This window comes from Carassius auratus, unplaced genomic scaffold (genome assembly GCF_003368295.1).
Source record: "Carassius auratus strain Wakin unplaced genomic scaffold, ASM336829v1 scaf_tig00216504, whole genome shotgun sequence".
In the NCBI taxonomy this organism is placed as follows: domain Eukaryota; kingdom Metazoa; phylum Chordata; class Actinopteri; order Cypriniformes; family Cyprinidae; genus Carassius; species Carassius auratus.
In genome coordinates, this window is record NW_020528604.1 from 244,885 (window position 1) to 263,730 (window position 18,846).

At 36.9% G+C, this 18,846-nt stretch overlaps 1 protein-coding gene across 2 annotated transcripts; it reads right to left on the reverse strand.

Moving 5' to 3' along the window:
• Positions 1–10,044: 10,044 nt before the first annotated feature.
• Positions 10,045–17,049, reverse strand: LOC113098309 (endothelin-3-like). 2 transcript variants are annotated; one of them, XM_026263338.1, is made up of 4 exons: positions 16,342–17,049; positions 15,478–15,664; positions 11,050–11,190; positions 10,045–10,788 (listed from the first exon to the last, which is right to left on the reverse strand). In XM_026263338.1, exons 1-4 carry the CDS (start codon positions 16,403–16,405, stop codon positions 10,740–10,742), a joined length of 441 nt encoding a protein of 146 aa, XP_026119123.1. In that variant the 5' UTR covers positions 16,406–17,049; the 3' UTR covers positions 10,045–10,739. The 2 variants fall into 2 exon arrangements, with proteins under 2 accessions (XP_026119123.1, XP_026119122.1); XM_026263337.1 differs by having other exon boundaries at positions 15,478–15,685.
• Positions 17,050–18,846: the final 1,797 nt, after the last annotated feature.

The following is an 18,846-nucleotide window of genomic DNA, read 5'->3' on the forward strand; positions in this document are numbered from 1 at the left end:
TTATTTTTATTTTTTTTCGATAAAGTTTTTATTTTAGTGCATCAAACTAAATGAAAATGAGATATGTTGGGAAAAAAATAGCTGAAATTTTTTTAAAAAGATAGCTGAAAGTTTTAATATATTATTTTATTATTACTTTGTTTCATTTCAAATTCTTTAATTTCAGTTAACTATAATATCCATGCATTTTTTCCTCAAGATATGTTTTTGTAAAAAAACAACAAAAAAAGCTCCCCGTTTTCACCCAAAACCCTTTAATTATTCTCAGTCCAAATTAATCTTTAATTACATATTAGTAATAATAATAAAAATATATATAGCCTGAATGCACTGTAAGTCACTTTGGATAAAAGCGTCTGCTAAATGCAAAATCGTAATTGTATCATAACTCCCATATATCTTCCAATAATGCAAGAACTGGATTATTTGATCTCACATGAAACACATTTTATTAAAGAAATATATGAAACATGTGATATCATTTGCAAATGTTTAATAATTAAGAATTTCACCCCAAGTCCCCAAGTCACAATATTTGTTTTGGGTTTTGCAGTTTGACCATGATGAGCGTGGACTGTGTGAGTGAGTGATTGACTGTGTAGCCGTATCTCCAGGGCAGGACATGTCGACCACAGCAGGCTGATAATGTACTGCAGCTGTTCAACAGATTCAACCTCTCAGCTCATAAAATCCTACATCAAAACACTCTTTCTCCAGATGGACAATTATCTATAAAAACCAATCTGCCATCTCTTCAAAGCAAAGTAAAGCTCAGGGGTCATGTACTTCACCGTGGATCAGCAGAATCCTTAACCACATAGAGAAAGGATTACCTGTACGAGTCCAACCATGGCCACTGGTACGCTTTTCCTCCTCCATCTCTCCTCGGGAGTTATGTGAAGCAAACACACAAAGCATCTTGTGAAAAACCTCCTTGTTCTGTGGCGGTGGTCCAGAGTCCTCAAGCACAGAGCTTCGCTAAGCATTGTTGGATTTAAAGAGGAATGTTGGCGTGGAGGGTAATTGTCTCCGAGTGGGACAGCAGTGTTATGGCCAGGATATGGCGTGCTGTCTTTATCCTGACAGCTCAGCCCCAAACAGGGCAAGATCCCAGCAGGGATGAACTTCTCATGCTGTCCCGTCCAGGTTTGAGGTTGTGGTTTTGGTGCTCTGGTCAGGGAAAATGTGAGAAAAACAACCTGCGTGTTTTCTGGAACTCCGAAAGAAACAATTTTCAGCTTTGGGATATTGAGTCAACCTCCGAATGCTCCTACGAAATGCTGTGACTGATTTTTTCCCCCAATTACTACTGCAGTGTTATCAGACGCTGAGACATGGCTCCAGACACTGGTATGTGTGGCCAAAACCCTCTAACCAACCTTAATGTAATTTGACTCTCTCCTTAGTGGTTTGAAGGGACATCTTTATACTTTTGGAGCCAGACTCTCTCCTTGAGGCAGCTGTCGAACAGTTGCCAATTAATAACCAAAATGAACTGAAAAGCAGAACTTTCAACAGGCCTTATGAGCATGAAAGTGGAACATTAATTTTATACCAGTATACAAACTATTATTTCAGTTTTAGAATAAAGCATAGTTGACTTATAAAAGATCAATTACAAAACGGGGACCAATCTGACCAAAAAATGAAGACAGATATTTATGTTGGGTTGTTGGCATTCTTAATATCATGAACAACGACTCCCTTTCAATTCAAGAGAGTGAATTTAAATTGAATTTCCACGTCTCACAACTGTTTAAAAGTTTGGGGTCAGTAAGATTTATTTTTATTCATTTTTTTTTTGTGGCCATGAATTAAGAACACGTTCATAGACTTTTATTTTAATTATGGCCACAGTTCACTTATTTGTTCCCTTGTTTTAGTTCAGTCAAAATGAGGGAACAAATTAGTACAACGTGGACACAATTTACTACAACAAGGGAGCAAATTAACAAATTGTGACCACGGAAATACATGTTGTGGAAATGAAAAGTTAATTCATGGCCACAATAGATATATTTAAATAAAATGAGGGGACAAATTAGTAAATCGTGGCCACAAATAAACATGTTGTGGGAATGAGTCCTAAACCATGTGACACTGAAGATTGGGGTTATGATGCTGAAAATTCTTAATTTTGTAATATTAGTATTTTATACCTTTTTATAACACTACTGTGTGTGTGTGTGTGTGTGCATATAAATATATATCAACCTCCATATATATATATATATATATATATATATATATATGTGTGTATAAAATATGCATAAAAGACTATTTACATTTTACCAACCCCAAACCACAACCTATCATTTTCTATGTCTGTAATGCCTATCACTAAATGCCTATATATTATTTTGTTCATGCCAGTATTTAAAGTTTGCCTTATGAGCTGTATTTCCCGTTCTGTCAGTCATGTCAACGGGGATCTTGCTAGAGAGATGAATCACCTACGAGTGTTAACAAAACGAGCAAATGTACATTGGCGTGCGAGTTTTGCATCGCGCATCCTGTTCTTGGCGGTACCGAACGCCGATTGTCGGCAGCCACCTCCGGTTCCATTCTTCCCGGAAGTGCATGAAGAGATCACTAGGTCCTGTTTTCTGCCCGAAACAGATCTAGTGCCTCCTCACTACCCTCGACGGCGGGGCGTCTAATGGGTATGTGGAGATCCCCCCAGTTGAGCGTGCTATTACGATGCAGCTTTGCTCGCCAAGCACTGCCGCCTGTTTGGGTAATCCATGCCTCCCATCCAGGACCGGTAAGTTCTTGTCCGCACTGACAGCCAAGGCTTACAGAGCTGCTGGACAGGCCGCCTCTGCGCTGCACACCATGGCCCTCCTGCAGGTCTACCAGGGCAAGGCGTTAAAGCAGCTGCACGAGGGTAGTTCTGACGATGTCCACCTTGGTGGTCCAGGAACACCACCTTTGGCTAACCCTGGCGGAAGCACCGCTTCTTGGACTCTCCAATCGCCCAGGCTGGCCTCTTCGGCGACGCGGTGGAGAGCTTTGCCCAACAGTTCTCCGCTGCACAGAAGCAGACGGAGGTAATCAGACACATCCTGCCCCGGCGGCCCACTGCTGCCATCACCCAGCTGCCGGTTGCAGCTCCTTCACCTGCTCGTCGCCGAGGGTGCCCTCCTGCTGCCTCCGGGTGACCTGGAGTATCAGGATCCTGCTCTTCAGGAGATGGTCAAGGCACCACTCCTTCCCCTGGAGGAGGGCCGGGCGGAGAAAATCCTTTTGTTTCCCCAGCCAGTGGTACCCAAACATTCAACAAAACAGCAGTTTCCGGTTTCTCTGGGTCTCAAGAGGGCCAGGATGAAGGTGCATGAGGCGCAGCATCTCGCAGGCTTACGAAAGTCATCAGACTCGGCTATGCGATTCAGTTCGCCCGGCATCCCCCCAAGTTCAGGGGCATACGGTTCACCTCTTTGCTGGACAAAGATGCTCCCATCTTGCGAGCGGAAATTGCTGTCCTGCTGGCAAAGGATGCAATAGAGCCGGTCCCTCCAGCCGATATGAAGTCAGGGTTTTACAGCCCGTACTTCATTGTACCCAAGAAAGGTGGTGGGTTATGGCCAATCCTGGACCTGCATGTCCTGAACCAGGCCCTTCACAAGCTCCCATTCAGGATGTTTACACAGAGATGTATCCTTCAATGTGTTCGTCCATGAGATTGATTCGCAATTATCGACCAGAAGGAAGTGTAATTTCATGTCTCATTCTCCCCCGACACACGCCGTTTCTCTGCTTTGCGTTCGAGGGGCGGGCATATCAGTACAAGGTCCTCCCCTTTGGGCTTTCCCTGTTGCCTCATGTCTTCACCAAGGTCGTGAAGGCAGCATGACGGCGCGTCTCTCGACAGAGTATGCTCAGTCAATGCTGAACTGCCTGGAGTCATTTCGAGACAGGAAGATGGTTCCACTGAAACAGTTTCAGAAGCTGCTGGGGCAAATGGCTCCCGCTGCCGCGGTCAAGCCGCTCGGGTTGCTTCATATGAGAGCGCAGTCAGACCTTGCTTTTCTATGGGCAGGGGTTCCCCTACTGCAAGTGTCCAGGCATGTTGTTGTTTCAACAGATGCCTATGCCATCGGCTCGGGTACCATGTGCAACGGGCATGCAGCGTCAGGCACCTGGACAGGGCCTCGCCTGCAGTGGCATATCAATTGCCTCGAGTTGCTGGCGGTGTTGCTTGCTCTGTGCCACTTCAGATCGTGGCTACGCAACAAGCACATACTGGTCCATACGGACAACACTGCGACCATTGCATACATCAACCACCAAGGTGGTCTGCACTCCCGTTGCGTGTCGCAACTCACCCACCATCTCCTCCTTTGGAGTCAGAAGCATCTGAGGTCGGTACCTGCAATGTCAGGGAGGACGAGGAGCAGATACTCTTAGTGGCGCCATACTGGCCCAATCGGACTTGGTTTCCAGAACTAATGCTCTACGTGACAGCACGTGACAGCCCCTCGTTGACGTATTCCCCTGAGGAAGGATCTCCTTTCTCAGAGAGGGGGCACCCTCTGGCACCTGCGCGCAGACCTGTTTAATCTCCATGTGTGGTCTCTGGCCGGACGCGGAGGTTCTAAGGGGTTTACCTCAAGCGGTAGTAAACACCATCACTTCAGCTAGAGCGCCCTCTACTAGGCATGCCTACTCGCTGAAGTGGAACCTGTTCGTCGATTGGTGTACTTCCTGCCAGGAAGACCCTCGTAGATGCCCGATCGCGGTTGTGCTCTCCTTTCTGCAAGATGGGCTGGAGCGAACGCTGTCTCCCTCCACTATCAAAGTGTATGTTGCCTCTATTGCTGCACATCACGATGCAGTAGATGGCAAGTCCTTTGGGAAGCATGACCTGGTCATCAGTTTCCTTAGGGGGCAAGGAGGCTGAACCCTACGCGCCCTCATCTGGTACCCTCTAGGGATCTCCCCATGGTCCTGACGGACTTGAAGCAGGAGCCCTTCAAGCCTCTGCAGTCAGTAGAGTTTAAGTTTCTGTCGCTGAAGACAGCACTCCTCACTGCATTGGCTTCGGTCAAGAGGGTTGGGGACCTGCAGGTGTTTTCGGTCAACGATACGTGTCTCAAATTCATGCATCTGAGGACCGATGACTTGTTATAAAATTACTCCAGTCAGCTGCTTCTGGAATGAATTTGATAGCTCCAGCCGCAGAGACTGTCAATCATCAAGACAACATGCTTAATTGTCTGTGAAAGATTGCCACAAGGAGATCAAAAAATTCCCTTTATGCCAAAAAGCAATTACTTTGCTCTTGTTTTAAAACGATCCATTTGTGCACCGGTGCATGCATGAAAACAAGAGGCATGCTGGAACAGCAACTGCAAAAGGACTGTGATTAAGCTCTGTTGAATTAATCCATATATTAGTCAAGTCCCTATATGTGAAATTTTACCATAGACATTAATAGTTGATGAGTATGCAAAAAAGACTACAGGTGTTAAATGTATTCTCTGTAATGCTATTACTGCATCCTCTTTGAACTTATTGATCTAAGAAACAGTTCTTTAAAAATTCAAATACAGAACAGGTGTGCTATTGTGATATAAACCGTCTTTACTGATTAATCCATTTAAAAACATCGAAAGTTGCAAGACATGTTACAAAATTATAGGACTGCCTTTCTTCTAGAGGCTTCTAGGTATAGGAAATATTTAAACACAACTGTTCAAAAGTTTGGGGTCAGTAATTGTTTTGAAGAAACTAATAAATATGCTACTTTAATACATGAGTGCATTAAATCAAAAGTGAAAGTAAAGAAATTTATAATTTTACTAAATCATTTTATTTCAAATAAATGATGATCTTTAAAATTTTTGATTCATCAAAGAATCCAATTTATACATAAAATAATTTAGTTAATTATATTTTACTTGGAATTGTTTATGTTTATAAGGATTCTTTAAGTACATATCAAAGTTATGATCCCTTATTTCCCATCACGCACTGGGGCATGAATAATTAAATTAAATATTCATTCATATTCAATATAAAATCTTTCACTGTTTTTGAGTTGTATTTACACTGTTTTATGGTTGTTTTTGTTGTTAGGTTTAGCAGCGTACTGTTTTGTGACATCTGGAGTTTATTTTCTACTCTAAATGATCCATTTATATATAAACACTACCCACTGATTGTTACCGTCATTGTGTTTGGTGGACCACGTATTGAGGCCTCTGCATTCAGATGGGTAATAATTTCAACAAGTGGTAATATTATCTCTGAAGGATAACAAGCTGTCTGCTTGCTTACGTGCATGTTTGCAAGTGAATCATATGCTTATATAGCATGGGTGATTTCCAGTGTTACATTGTTAAAGTAAATTTTAGAAACTAAGAAGAGTGTACTGGAGTACTGCATTTAAGTAAATAACTACGTAGATATTACTCATCAACAGTGTTGGGTGTAACGCGTTACAAAGTAACGCGTTACTGTAATAATATTACTTTTTTCAGTAACTAGTAGTGTAAGGCATTACTCGTCTGAAAATGGTAATATTATTACAGTTTTCCCAAGCTAGTTACTTGCGTTACATTTGCCAGTAGCACCTTCATCACACACAAGGCACACAACACAGAGAACAGAAGGGAAGGGAAGGAGGGCGTGAATGGAACAGTGATTGGTCTGGGTTTGGCACGAGGTATCATTTACCATCACTGATTGGTCGACAGCCGGCAGCAGAGCGGCACGCTCAGACAGATGGGGAAAAATGGAAGCGTCAACAACGGCAAGCTCTTTTTCAGAGGAAGGTTCCCAGCAACAGAAAGCTAGTTTCGACGGGTGGAGATTCAGTAATTATTTTGTAGGAGTGCTCCGATCACGATCGGCCGCTCGTTAATGCGCATCTCAGTAAAGCCGGTTCTCTAAAGCGGTTTATTCCATCAGGTGCGTGAACCATATGTTCATACAACCGTGCCAATAAACGCTGAAAATGAACGTGGATTTGCGCATCTTCTCAGTTAATAACGGCTCTGTGTAGTAACAGCTGCTCTATGTGAAATCACGCACCTGATGGAATTAACCGCTGATTAGAGAACAGGTGTACTGACGAGCAGTAATATAAGTGAGTTGTGTAAACAGTGATTTATGTGACTTCAATTATTTCTTATTAAACTGAAATCGAAAAGTAAAAAGTATTTTTTGGAAAAACCACATCCTGGTGTTAGTCTTCATATGCTGCTGAATAGTGTTAACACGGATATAGAAAAATAAGGAGTGCAAGAGATTGATTCCTAATGTCAGTTTATTTTAATTAATACTACAGTAGTTCGGTTCCCTTTACATCTTTAACTACCCGTTAATTTATCAATTGAATGGGTGACCTATCCTCATTAATAGAGCAAACATTTGTCCCCCCTGAGAGAATTGGCAGGAGCCGCCACTGATAAAGACCCTAAAGAACACTCCTCCTTTGTATGTTCTCCCCCCATCTGATGCATCTCAGGCAATCATAGAGTAATTAAGAAAAAAAGATGTAACTAGTAATATAACTAGTAATATAACTAGTTACTTTCTCCAGGGAGTAATAAAGTAAAGTAAGGCATTACTATTTTTGAGAGTAATATGTAATATGTAATATATTACTTTTTTGAGTAACTAGCCCCAACACTGCTCATCAAACTTTAACTGGCTATGTTAATTCCTTTGCTAAATTTACCTAACGTAGTTAAGTAGATTTTACTTGGTTCAATACTTTTAAAAAATCTTCGTAACAATTTGCACTAACACTCTTAAGTAAATTTAAAGTAAAATCTACAAGTTATTTTTTTCAGTCTGTTTTCAATATTGATAATAATAATAAATGTTTCCTGCAGTGAATCAGCATATTAGAATGATTTCGGAAGAATCATGTGAGTGAAGACTGGAGTAATGATACTGAAAATACAGCTTTGACATCACAATAAAACACATTTTAACATAAACTACTATAGAAAACAGACTTTATGACAGCATATTTCAATAAAACCCACATTTGAATTAATAAAATGTAAAGTTATTTAAAGCATTGTTTAGCTTTACATTTTTATTGTAAGTGCATTATTGAACAATTGTTTTGTCTTTATTTTTACAAACTGAAGGACATGCATGCTGTCAATATTTTAATTTAACCCCCTTTAAGCCACAGCAGCAGCACATAGCGACTGCACTGATTTTACAATATTCAGTGCATTTACAATATTCAAAAACAAAGATGAAATGTTCTTATGCACAATCCTACTATATGCCACTTCTCACAAAATCAGATGTTTTTGTTCACGAATGGAATGTCATAAAAAACAGAATACCATCAGCACATTCTTTGCTATAATTGCAATTTCTCAGGCAAAACAATTTTTCATCCAACATCTCAAACAGTTATAGTTGTTGAAACATCCTGGTTTTTGTAGGATGTTGTAAAAACTTCTTTGGGCCTTCCATATCTGACACACATGAGGGGTTCTGATATGATGTTTGTGCTAAGAATTTTATGCATAATGCAAAACACACAATTTCTACTGCCTAAGCTAAACGCTCAAGTTTCAAGAAAAGCAAGGGGACATACTGAGAATGTTTTAGATCAGAAAGTCCTATGTAAACTATGTACAAAAGTCATTAAAAACTGGCATATGAAAAACATTAAAGAGTGGCAGATGAAATTTCCAGTTGATGTCAACAAGAAATCTGAACAAGCACAGCGCTGAAACAGCATTAAATAAAAATAAATATATATTTAAATAAAAAAGTGTACTGTATGTGTTTGTGTGTATATATATATATATATATATATATATATATAATTGTAATCTTCTGAAAATAAATCAAACATACAGGCTGGGTCATATGCTATGTTATCATGTCATGTCATATATACCTTAAAAACTAGGCTGGCATTAAACGATGACACAAAGACTATTGTGTCAATAAACAGAAATAAACTCTATCTTCTTTGTACTTTACAACATTTACGTCTGCCGAATATTTTCATTAGCATTCATGTTTCTGCAAACACTATTCATTTGAGGATGGCTCACAGTAATTTATGAACATAATGAACATACTATAAAATGTATGTACTGTGAAATAATATTAGGTTTTGTAATAAAGCAGAAAAAAACCCTATATTTAAAATATGTATAGGGGTGTAGACTTTTGATCTACAGATCGTACTTCCTCATTTTTGTATCCCTCGATTATCACGAATAGTCAAATTGAGCCCAGTGCATTATGGGTGTAATAGTTTTCCTAACATTTTCTTCACAGCCCGTTTTCTAGCCTTATAGAACTGGTTTTAAAAGACTGTCTTTGTGCTTCATAGGCAGCCAGCTTTTATCAAAACACTTTCTTGTCAGCAATGATTTACATCTTTAAAGGAAAACTGACCAAGGCAACTTGCAGTTAGTTTGAAAGCTAAACATGGTTAAGGAAACACCTTAGATGATACAGAACTGGTAAAATGCAAGATTAAAAGCTAAGATAAATCAAGCTTGTCATTAATAACATTGTAAAATGACCAAAAGCATTTATAAATATGAAAATATTTGTTTACAAAGTGAAACTACAACAAATTATTATTACTGATAAGCTATCCAAAGGTGCTTAATGTAGTTTTTTTTTATGTTTTGGTACCTGGCATATTTGGTATATAGCATATTTGTGACCGTAGACCACAAAACCAGTTGATGGGGTATATTTGTAGCAATAGGCAAAAAAATATTGTACGGGTCAAAATTATCGATTTTTATTTTATGCCAAAAATCATTAGGATATTAAGTAAAAATCATGTTCAATTAAGATATTTTGTAAATTTCTTATTGTAAATATATCAAAACTTAATTTTTGATTAATAATATGAATTGCTAAGAATAAATGTGGAAAACATTAAAGGTGTTTTTCGCAATATTTAGAATTTTTTTTTTTTTTTTTTTTTTGTCCAAAGAAAAACCATACATCAATGAGAAAGCTTATATATTCAGTTTTCATATGATGTTTAAATCTCAATTTTGAAAAATGTAAACTTAAGACTGGTTTTGTGGTTCAGGGTCACAAACACACACACACACACACACACAAACAAACACACATACATATATACATATATACATAACTTCATGCGTGAATAATAACATTTGAGCTCAAAACTATCTTAGGTATATAAAATGTCATGTCTAGTTGTGGAGAGGGGATACATTTTGTTGGAGTGAGCAAAAATGTAGAGGATGATTTCAGGAGGTTGAAAATTGCTGCGGTTAATCTAGGAATCTTTTTCTCTGGAGACTTAGAGCTCCTATCAGTTCATCCACAACAACGGAGTTACAATGTTTCATTTTCTGCTATCAACCAAAGTGTAGGAGCCTCAGTGCATGTTCTCTGAAAATCAGCCCACAAGGTGGAGATAATACAGAGTGTAGTTTACAGGTCAATTTACAAGCCTCCTAATTTCAAGGACACCCACTGAATATTAGACATAAAGTCAAGCTGAAACAAGTGGACATAACCCTTGAAGCAAAGACGCAGGTCCAGATACGCTTCCGAAATCTGCAAAGAGTTTTCTAAAGAATTCACTTGTTACCGTGGACCAGATGAATCAAGGGCGTTCCAGGAAACATAACACGGTGAGGAATGTGGGGGCGATTTTGAGCCAAGTCAGTAAAAATCCAAAACCACCTAGTTAGGTGCCCAGTTTGATGCTGATCATCAGTCCTGATCTCAGAGGCTCACGCGGTGACCTGTTTTTACCCAGGTGAACGTCCTATCAATCTTCTGTCTGGTACATTCTCTGTTCTTTCAAATAAAAATAAAAAATAACCATTAAACATGATCACACATAATGATGGAATCAGAAATATAGAAAAAGGTACGGCTGTCTTTAGAATCTGAGAATTTATCAACACGGAAAAAAATTCACTATTATATCTTCCCCTGTGATATAAATGAGTTATTATTGACTACATTCAGCTTCGTTTTTGCTGCTTAATTATGTAGATGATGAAACAAATAAATAAATAAAATAAATAATTTTGCTTATGAACTAGTTCTGTGTACCTTGCATCACAGAAGTTGAAGCACTGGGCATCACTGTGTTCTGCACATGTGCAGCGATGAAGCACCCTCGCTCCTGTCCCACTGGAGCGTCTCAGTCGCTGAGGGCTGCGGTAGCTGGACATGCCATACGGGACTGTGCGCCTGCAGACAGACAAAACATGCTCTTATTTTGGGCATTTCACGATTTTTTATAATAATAGTAATAAAAAAAAGTAAATTCTGTCATAATGCACTAACCCTTGTGTTGTTTGAAACCTATATGACTTGGTTAAAATGAACTAATACCAAATAAGTTTAAAAGTTGTCCATAATCAATATAAACAGTTTCATCCAGCTTTATATGATGAACAGATTTATTTAAGCTTTAATTCACATATACTGTAAACACACAGCATAAATTGAATCACATATGTGATTAGTCTTACTATCGCTGTAATAAGTCGCTGGGGTATATTTGTAACAATAGCCAAAAAATGATTTGTATGGGTCAAAATTATAGATTTTTTCTTTAAAGGCAAAAATCATTAGGATATTAAGTAAACATCATGTTCCATGGATATATTTTGTAATTTTCCTACCATAAATACATAAAAACTGAATTTTTGATTAGTAATTTGCATTGGTCAAGGGTCACATATGTTAAATACAAAAGCTCATGCTTGTGTCACATGCTAGAACAAACCTCATTGGTTCTTGTACATCACATGTTTGGGTTTCTGTGTTTATCATATTTGATGAGCTCTATGCATGTGTCAATCATTGTATATATAAAGGTAAATAATGCTATTACTACCTTTTTGGGACTTCTGAGTTTTGGTTACCTAGACTTTCAGTGAAGGGACAGAAACTACTCTGTTTTTTTTGTTTTTTTTTTAAATCTTAATTTGTGTTTTGACGATTAACCAAAGTCTTATAGGGTTGGAATGACATCAAACTAACCCTTTGAGAACCATTTCCCCCAAAAGAGAAAATTAATTCAAGTGTTTCTTTGCACAGTTAGTTCTGAAAAGACAAAATGAAAGAATAATAATAAACAATCGGTCAAACATATCTGATACTAAATGCATAAAACTGCTGCCATCCACATGTCACTAGAGCTCAAAATTGCTTTGGAAACACAACGGCAATCATAACAAATTCAAGACTGACTCTGGAATGATTTAAGGGATTCATTAATTGCATTTAAATGTGGTTGTCGTTCCTGATACTTTCCAGCACTCATCTGGCCTTTTTGTTCAGTATTTTTCACAAGAAATGTGCCGTAGTTGTCTTTCATGCCAACTTAAGTTTGCATATGACTAACATATTAAGTCGCTGTTCCCTTTTCTCCCGTGCACAAATATTCAGTAGTGAAACTGAAGAGGTATGGCATTGCTTTTGTGACAACAGGTGGGCTGGTAAATCATGCTAAAACATAGCTTTGATTGTGTATAAGCATCACAGACAACAAAGCCATAAAAGACGAGCCAGATCTTCACAATCATGCCAAACAGCTCATTAAAATTTAAATCACTCCACATATGGCACACGTTTGGGCTGAACTCACTCTGGCATAAGAAACAGATGAACACTGTCCAGTCAGATATAACAATTCTGTTATGAATCTGTTGATGGATTTCAGACATAAACTAGCAAAAACACAAACGACCAAACCAGATTCAGGAGATCATACACTACTGTTCAAAGGTTTGGAGCGGTGAGGTTGTTTATGCGCACCATTTATTTGATAATAAATACAGTAAAAAGTGTAATATTGTGAAATTAAATTAGAATTGAAAATAACTGCTTTGTATTTGAATATATTTTAAAATGTAATTTATTCCTGTGATGCAATTTTCAGCAACATCACTCAAGTCTTCAGAAATAATTTTAATGTGCTGATTAGCTGCTCAAGAAACATTTTGTATATTATTTAATAAGATTTATTATTATTATTTTTATGCTGAAAACAGTTGTGTTGCTTAATATTACTGTATATATATATATATATATATATATATATATATATATATATATATATATATATATATATATATATATATATTATAAACTTACTCTACTGTCACTTTTCATACATTTAATGCATCCATGCTGAATAAAAGTATTAATTTATTCATCTCAAAAAATGTTGAAGCCAAAACCTTTAAAGCCAGTGTACTTTAAATAGCTTAAAAATAGTTTCAAATTCTGTCGTCATCTATGTTCATGTTATTCCAAACTTGTATGACTTTCTTTCTACTGCTGAACACAAAAGAAGATATTTGGAAGAATGTTGGTAACCAAACAGATTTAGTTACTATTGACTTACATTGCATGGTCAAAAAAACTAAAGACGAAAAAACAACAACATTGAAACAACTTCTCAAAATTTCTTCCTTTATGTTCCACAGAAGAAAGAAAGTCACACAGGTGGGAAATCCCTTTAAAACCTGAAACTTTGTAAAGTATGGTGTGTTTTTATTATTGTAGAAGCTCTAAAAGAGGAAAGAAATCTGTTACATTTAAAACACAGCTGGAATTGCATTAACACTTGGAGATAAACCACAAGAGGCTGTCTCTAGTGATGGGTTGGAACAAGGGCCAAAAATCTTTCTGCAGACTCATCTGGGAAGGCTTCCACGCACTTTATATGAGCTTCTCTCTGATCTCCAGCCACTTTCTTCAGAACGCATGCCTCTCATCTCACATCACAACTGTTTGCTCTCATGTTGACCATTTAAGTCAGGGGTCTGAGCTGAATTCCTGAAGGATCGCCTGTCAATATCAATGGTGAGTGATGTGCCACAACACATTGTAAGTCATAGTTTAAATAGCTCAGCGTCAGTCTGAATCACTCTACTAAAAGTCCTGTGGCGATCTCTCATGTTTTTAACTAAATAGTGATAACTCATTCATGGCTGCATGTTTATAAATATATTTTAATCATATGTTTGCTGGCTGTGGAATCATATTGAATAGAGAGTGTTAAGGAGCGTTAGGTATGGCCTCATTTTAGTATTTTTTTTCTGGCGAGCCATTTTTTATTATTTTTTATTGTACATATACTGTTTGTGCTGGCTGTGAGAAAAAGTGTTCTCATTCGAACTCTAATTTTTGCGAATCCTCTGCTTCTATTGCATCAGCACCATGGACAGTAACTGTTACCATGGAAACACAGTCGTGTCAAACTATGCCTGTGGTAAGTATTGCAGAAACTCAAGTTGGACAGTCGTTGTATAATTTAAAGAGCAGACACCATTAAATCAATGACAATCCTTCAGTCAAAATACTAACATTTATTTAAGTCACGGTTGAATTATAAAATTCCATATATATACTAAATATAATATTTTACAATTCAACCATTAGTTAAATAGGTAGAATTATGATGTGCATATTATTATAGTATACTGCAATTCAACATTTTTAGAAGATCAGAACGATTTTTTACATTTTATACAGCAAAAATAGTAATATTAAGAAATATATATATATATTTTTTTACAATTTAAACTATATATATATATATATATATATATATATATATATATATATATATATATATATATATATATATATATATATATATATTTGAAATGTAATTTACTCCAGTCTTCAGTGTCACGTGATCCTTCAGAAATCCTTCTTATATGCTGATTTGGTACTCAAGAAACATTTCTGATGATTATTAATGTTGTCAACAGCTGTGTAAAATTTTTTAATAAATTAAAACTTTTATTAAGCAAAGATGCATTAAATTGTTCAAAAGTGACAGTAAAGACATTTATAATTTTACAAAAGATTTGAAGATAAAAATAAATAAATAAATATTTAAATATATTATTTAAAAATATATTTATGAATTGAATTTAATATAATTTACTCAAATGCAAATATAAAAAAGTGTAATGTAAATATTAGTGTTTTATATTTTTTATTAAATTATATGTTTTAGCATACCTAATAATAAAATGCATAATTTTACAGGCTGTACTGTATTATTTGTTTTTCCTTATTCCACTTTTTAATCCAAGCTAAATTATAACTACTTAGCGTTCTATGAGTCTTAATGGAAAACAATATTGGTCCAATAGAATGAAAAAGAAAAAACGGACAGAACAACCATATCCAATAACTCTCAATGCTTCTGTCCTGAATATAAGGGTCACAGGGTTGATCATTCATCCAGCCACAGGCCTGAACATGAAACTATGAAAACAGATTGTTCAGGATGACTGAGAGACCTTGCCCTGATCTCATGCATGGAATGTGCGTTCCCAGGGGATCATTTTGTTCACCTCTCTCGAGACCAAACCAACAATACCACATTCAGAGGAGGGAATGTCTGTTTCTGCGGAATGTTTTACCTTTAAAGTACACACTTTATGTATATTGTGACCAAATATGTTTGCCAAATTGACTATTAAAAAAAAAATTTTATGCACTCACTGTGGGGTGTTGATCCAGATGATGCCCAGATGACAGTAATACACACATTCCCTGTCCTTAAAGGAGTAGCAGGTACAGCGCTTGGCTCTTGTGTGGGTGCGTGATGCTGAAATGAGCTCTGCTTCTGTCTGCTGATGTACAACACTGCTCAGATCATCAGAGGAGACTGGAGATGAGTGCAGGTCTCCTGTCCGGGATAATGATGCACCTTTAATTCGAATGATAACCAATCATCAGAGGAGGACATAGCTAATGTCCAAGCACACTTAAATGTGTCTGTGTGCAAATTATGTCTATTTAAGACAATAATTATATTTGTGACTTTTGGTTTTGTGTAAATACTGTTATTCTGATTAGATTATAATTAATGACAACGTAATGCAATACACGTTTATTGTTTCAATGCACAATAATAATAATAATAATAATAATAATAATAATAATAATACATGTAGATTAATTAAATATATATATATATATACTTTCCTCATATTATAATTGCATTACACTATTGCATTACACTATTGAGCAAAGGCAAAGGCATTACACTATTGAGCAAAGAAAATTAATATGTGCTTAATATTCATGACAATGCATATTAAGCGTATTTAAATTAAATTCAAATTAAAGCCAGCATGTTACAATGTCTTGTGATCTGGTCATGTTGAGATGCACCCGCCAATTAGCCATATAACAGTCGATAATGAGGAAAGTCATAAGGACTTAATGACACACAGTACAGGATTGACAGAACTTAAAACTAGTCAAATAACAAACTGGTAATTGCTCATATAAATTTTAAACCCACTTTACTCATGTAAAACTCACAAGAAAACAGAGGTCCAGTATAGTTGGACCACTTACCCACGGTGAAAATGTTTAACAAGCTCACAATTAACAAAAGAGCAACAGGAAACCTTTTTGCCATTTTGCCAGAGTCCTCACTGAGCGCGCGACCGAGATGTGAACAAGTTGTCAGACGCGGTATCCGAGTTTCTAAATTAAAAATATCTTCCAAAACATTTTCACTTCAGTCCACAAACCACTTCTGAGCATCCCCTTCTTCATCTCTGAAAAAGCCTCAAGTGAAAAGAAAAAAAAAAGCTTTTTTTAACGGTCAGGCAAAATGTATAGCCTATTTATAGCGCGTGTTGACACCACCCACTAGTGACCGCGCGCACACAGTTCAGAGGAGCGACTGATGCTCTGAAAGATGACAGATCATGTCAGCATGATATTACAAAAATAACACGCTTAAGAATTTGGATACATCTCTTCGCTGTCCATCTTTTGTGTATAGATATCCTAAAACAGTCGGTTATTTACACTCCATTATCTCCGTGCACTTCAGGAACTTCAGCACTAATCGCTCTCAGCTTTGAGGAATTAGCTCGCGCTTATAAAGCTAGCTACCTAGTCCATTGTTTATTATTTTACCTTCATAGCTGGAGGACATTAAGGTTGGCCTCTTGAAAACCAATCATATTGTTTCTGGTCTAACTCAGGTTACAACACTGCAAAATAAAAAACTGGGCATCTAGCAACCCTCACTTTTATTGCAACGATCTTGTGTGCTCAGTGACTTTTTCCTTTTGGGAATGTTAATTATAATGTGGCACTATAAGGCATTTTATAAGGGTTTAGGAGGTAGTAAAAGGGGAGCTCCCAGAATCCAGTTTTCTTCATATACTTAGTCAAAAGGAATAGTTTACCCAAAAATGAAAATTAGTTGACCTCAGCCCAGATGAGTTTGTTTCTTCATCAGAACAGATTTGTAGAAATGTAGCACTGCATCACTTGTTCACCAATGGAACCTCTGCAGTGAATGGGTGCCGTCAGAATTAGAGTGAGCAAGCTTTCATTCTGGGGTGAACTACTCTTTTCAGTGGGTTCACACACCATAATCTGTAAGTGTTTTCTTAAAGGAAATGTTTCAATATTTTATTCTATTTTACTTTTTTACATAAACAAATTTGTACATGTCTTACATCAGTGGTTTCTATGCAGGATGCTAATGAGCGACCATTAAGTCATTTCAGAGCAAATAAACATTTTTGCCCGCTGACCTGGTGACCTCAGTTTCCTCGTCAGTGTTAAGTTTGACAGCCAGTCTCCCTCAGAGGATTTCAAGCCCTTTATAAATCTCTTCAGGGGTCTGCCAGTGTTGTTTATCACCTAAACGTTTCTATTTTAGGTCACATTATTAAAATGTAAGACACTTCTGTGATATTTAGTTCACAGTGTACCCAGAGTTGAAAAAAAAAAAAGTATTTTTTTTTTATTCTGTGTTGTATCTAATGTTCTATTCCTGACAGATAAAATAGCCTATTAGACAGACATGCTATTATTTGAATGCAAAAGGACGTATTTACTTATCTGAATTTCATGAGGGTCTTGGCAGAAGCTGTATTTGGGCATGGGACATGCTTATCCCTATCCCTAAATCAAACCCACAAACATCAGGAAGTTTTCCCATCCAGCGCCCTGGTTAACTGCAGCGGTGAAAGAGGAATTCCACACCAATTACATGTGAAAAAAAAAAAAAAACAAGAACAGAAACAATTCACTCACAAGAATCTCTCATTTTTGTGGAAAGTGGGAAATAAGGATTTTTCATATCAGCTACTGTAATTTAGCAATTATTTCAAATTGATTGTAATTCAGAAATACCCATAGTCTGACTACGCATTCATTCAGATAAAATGTATATACAGTTTTATATAACCACTTCACACTGTACCCATTAAAAGATGGATATTTGATAAATTGCTATATCCTTTGCAGATATAATTTCCGAAGGTGTTTATCTAACAACAAATAATGTTTTTATAAGCACTGAGAGTTATTATGATGAAAAACATTTTTGGAGCCAGACTCATGGGGACATTTATGTATGTGCGGCCTGGACGTTTGAATATTTAAGTAGCTCTACCTCAAAAGCCACTAAGTACATACAAGGGAATATATGTTACACCAGTATTCAAACATACTGTGCACAAAGCAAACACAGTTTGATTGCAGCCAAGTAAAACACCATGCACTTGAAGCTTTGCCCAGTCCCAGCTGTGAAACTATACTGAAAGTCGACTTTAATCACTTCCCTGACCCTACCGTGACTTGAAATTAATATAGGCCAGTAAAAGTGCCCTTTCCACTTGAAGAAAAAAAAAAGTGTGTAGAAAACCTGACACCTCATTGAGAAATGTCATATTTTACAGAGGTTTGTTGCTGTAGTGTAGGGAGATTATAAAATATAATTCATTTTGGAGAGAAACTCGAGAAAAACTAAAATCTCCAATAAATATACTGGATATAATTCCCCAGATTCATCTATTTTTCAAATAAATTTCACAAAAAAAAAGGAATGAA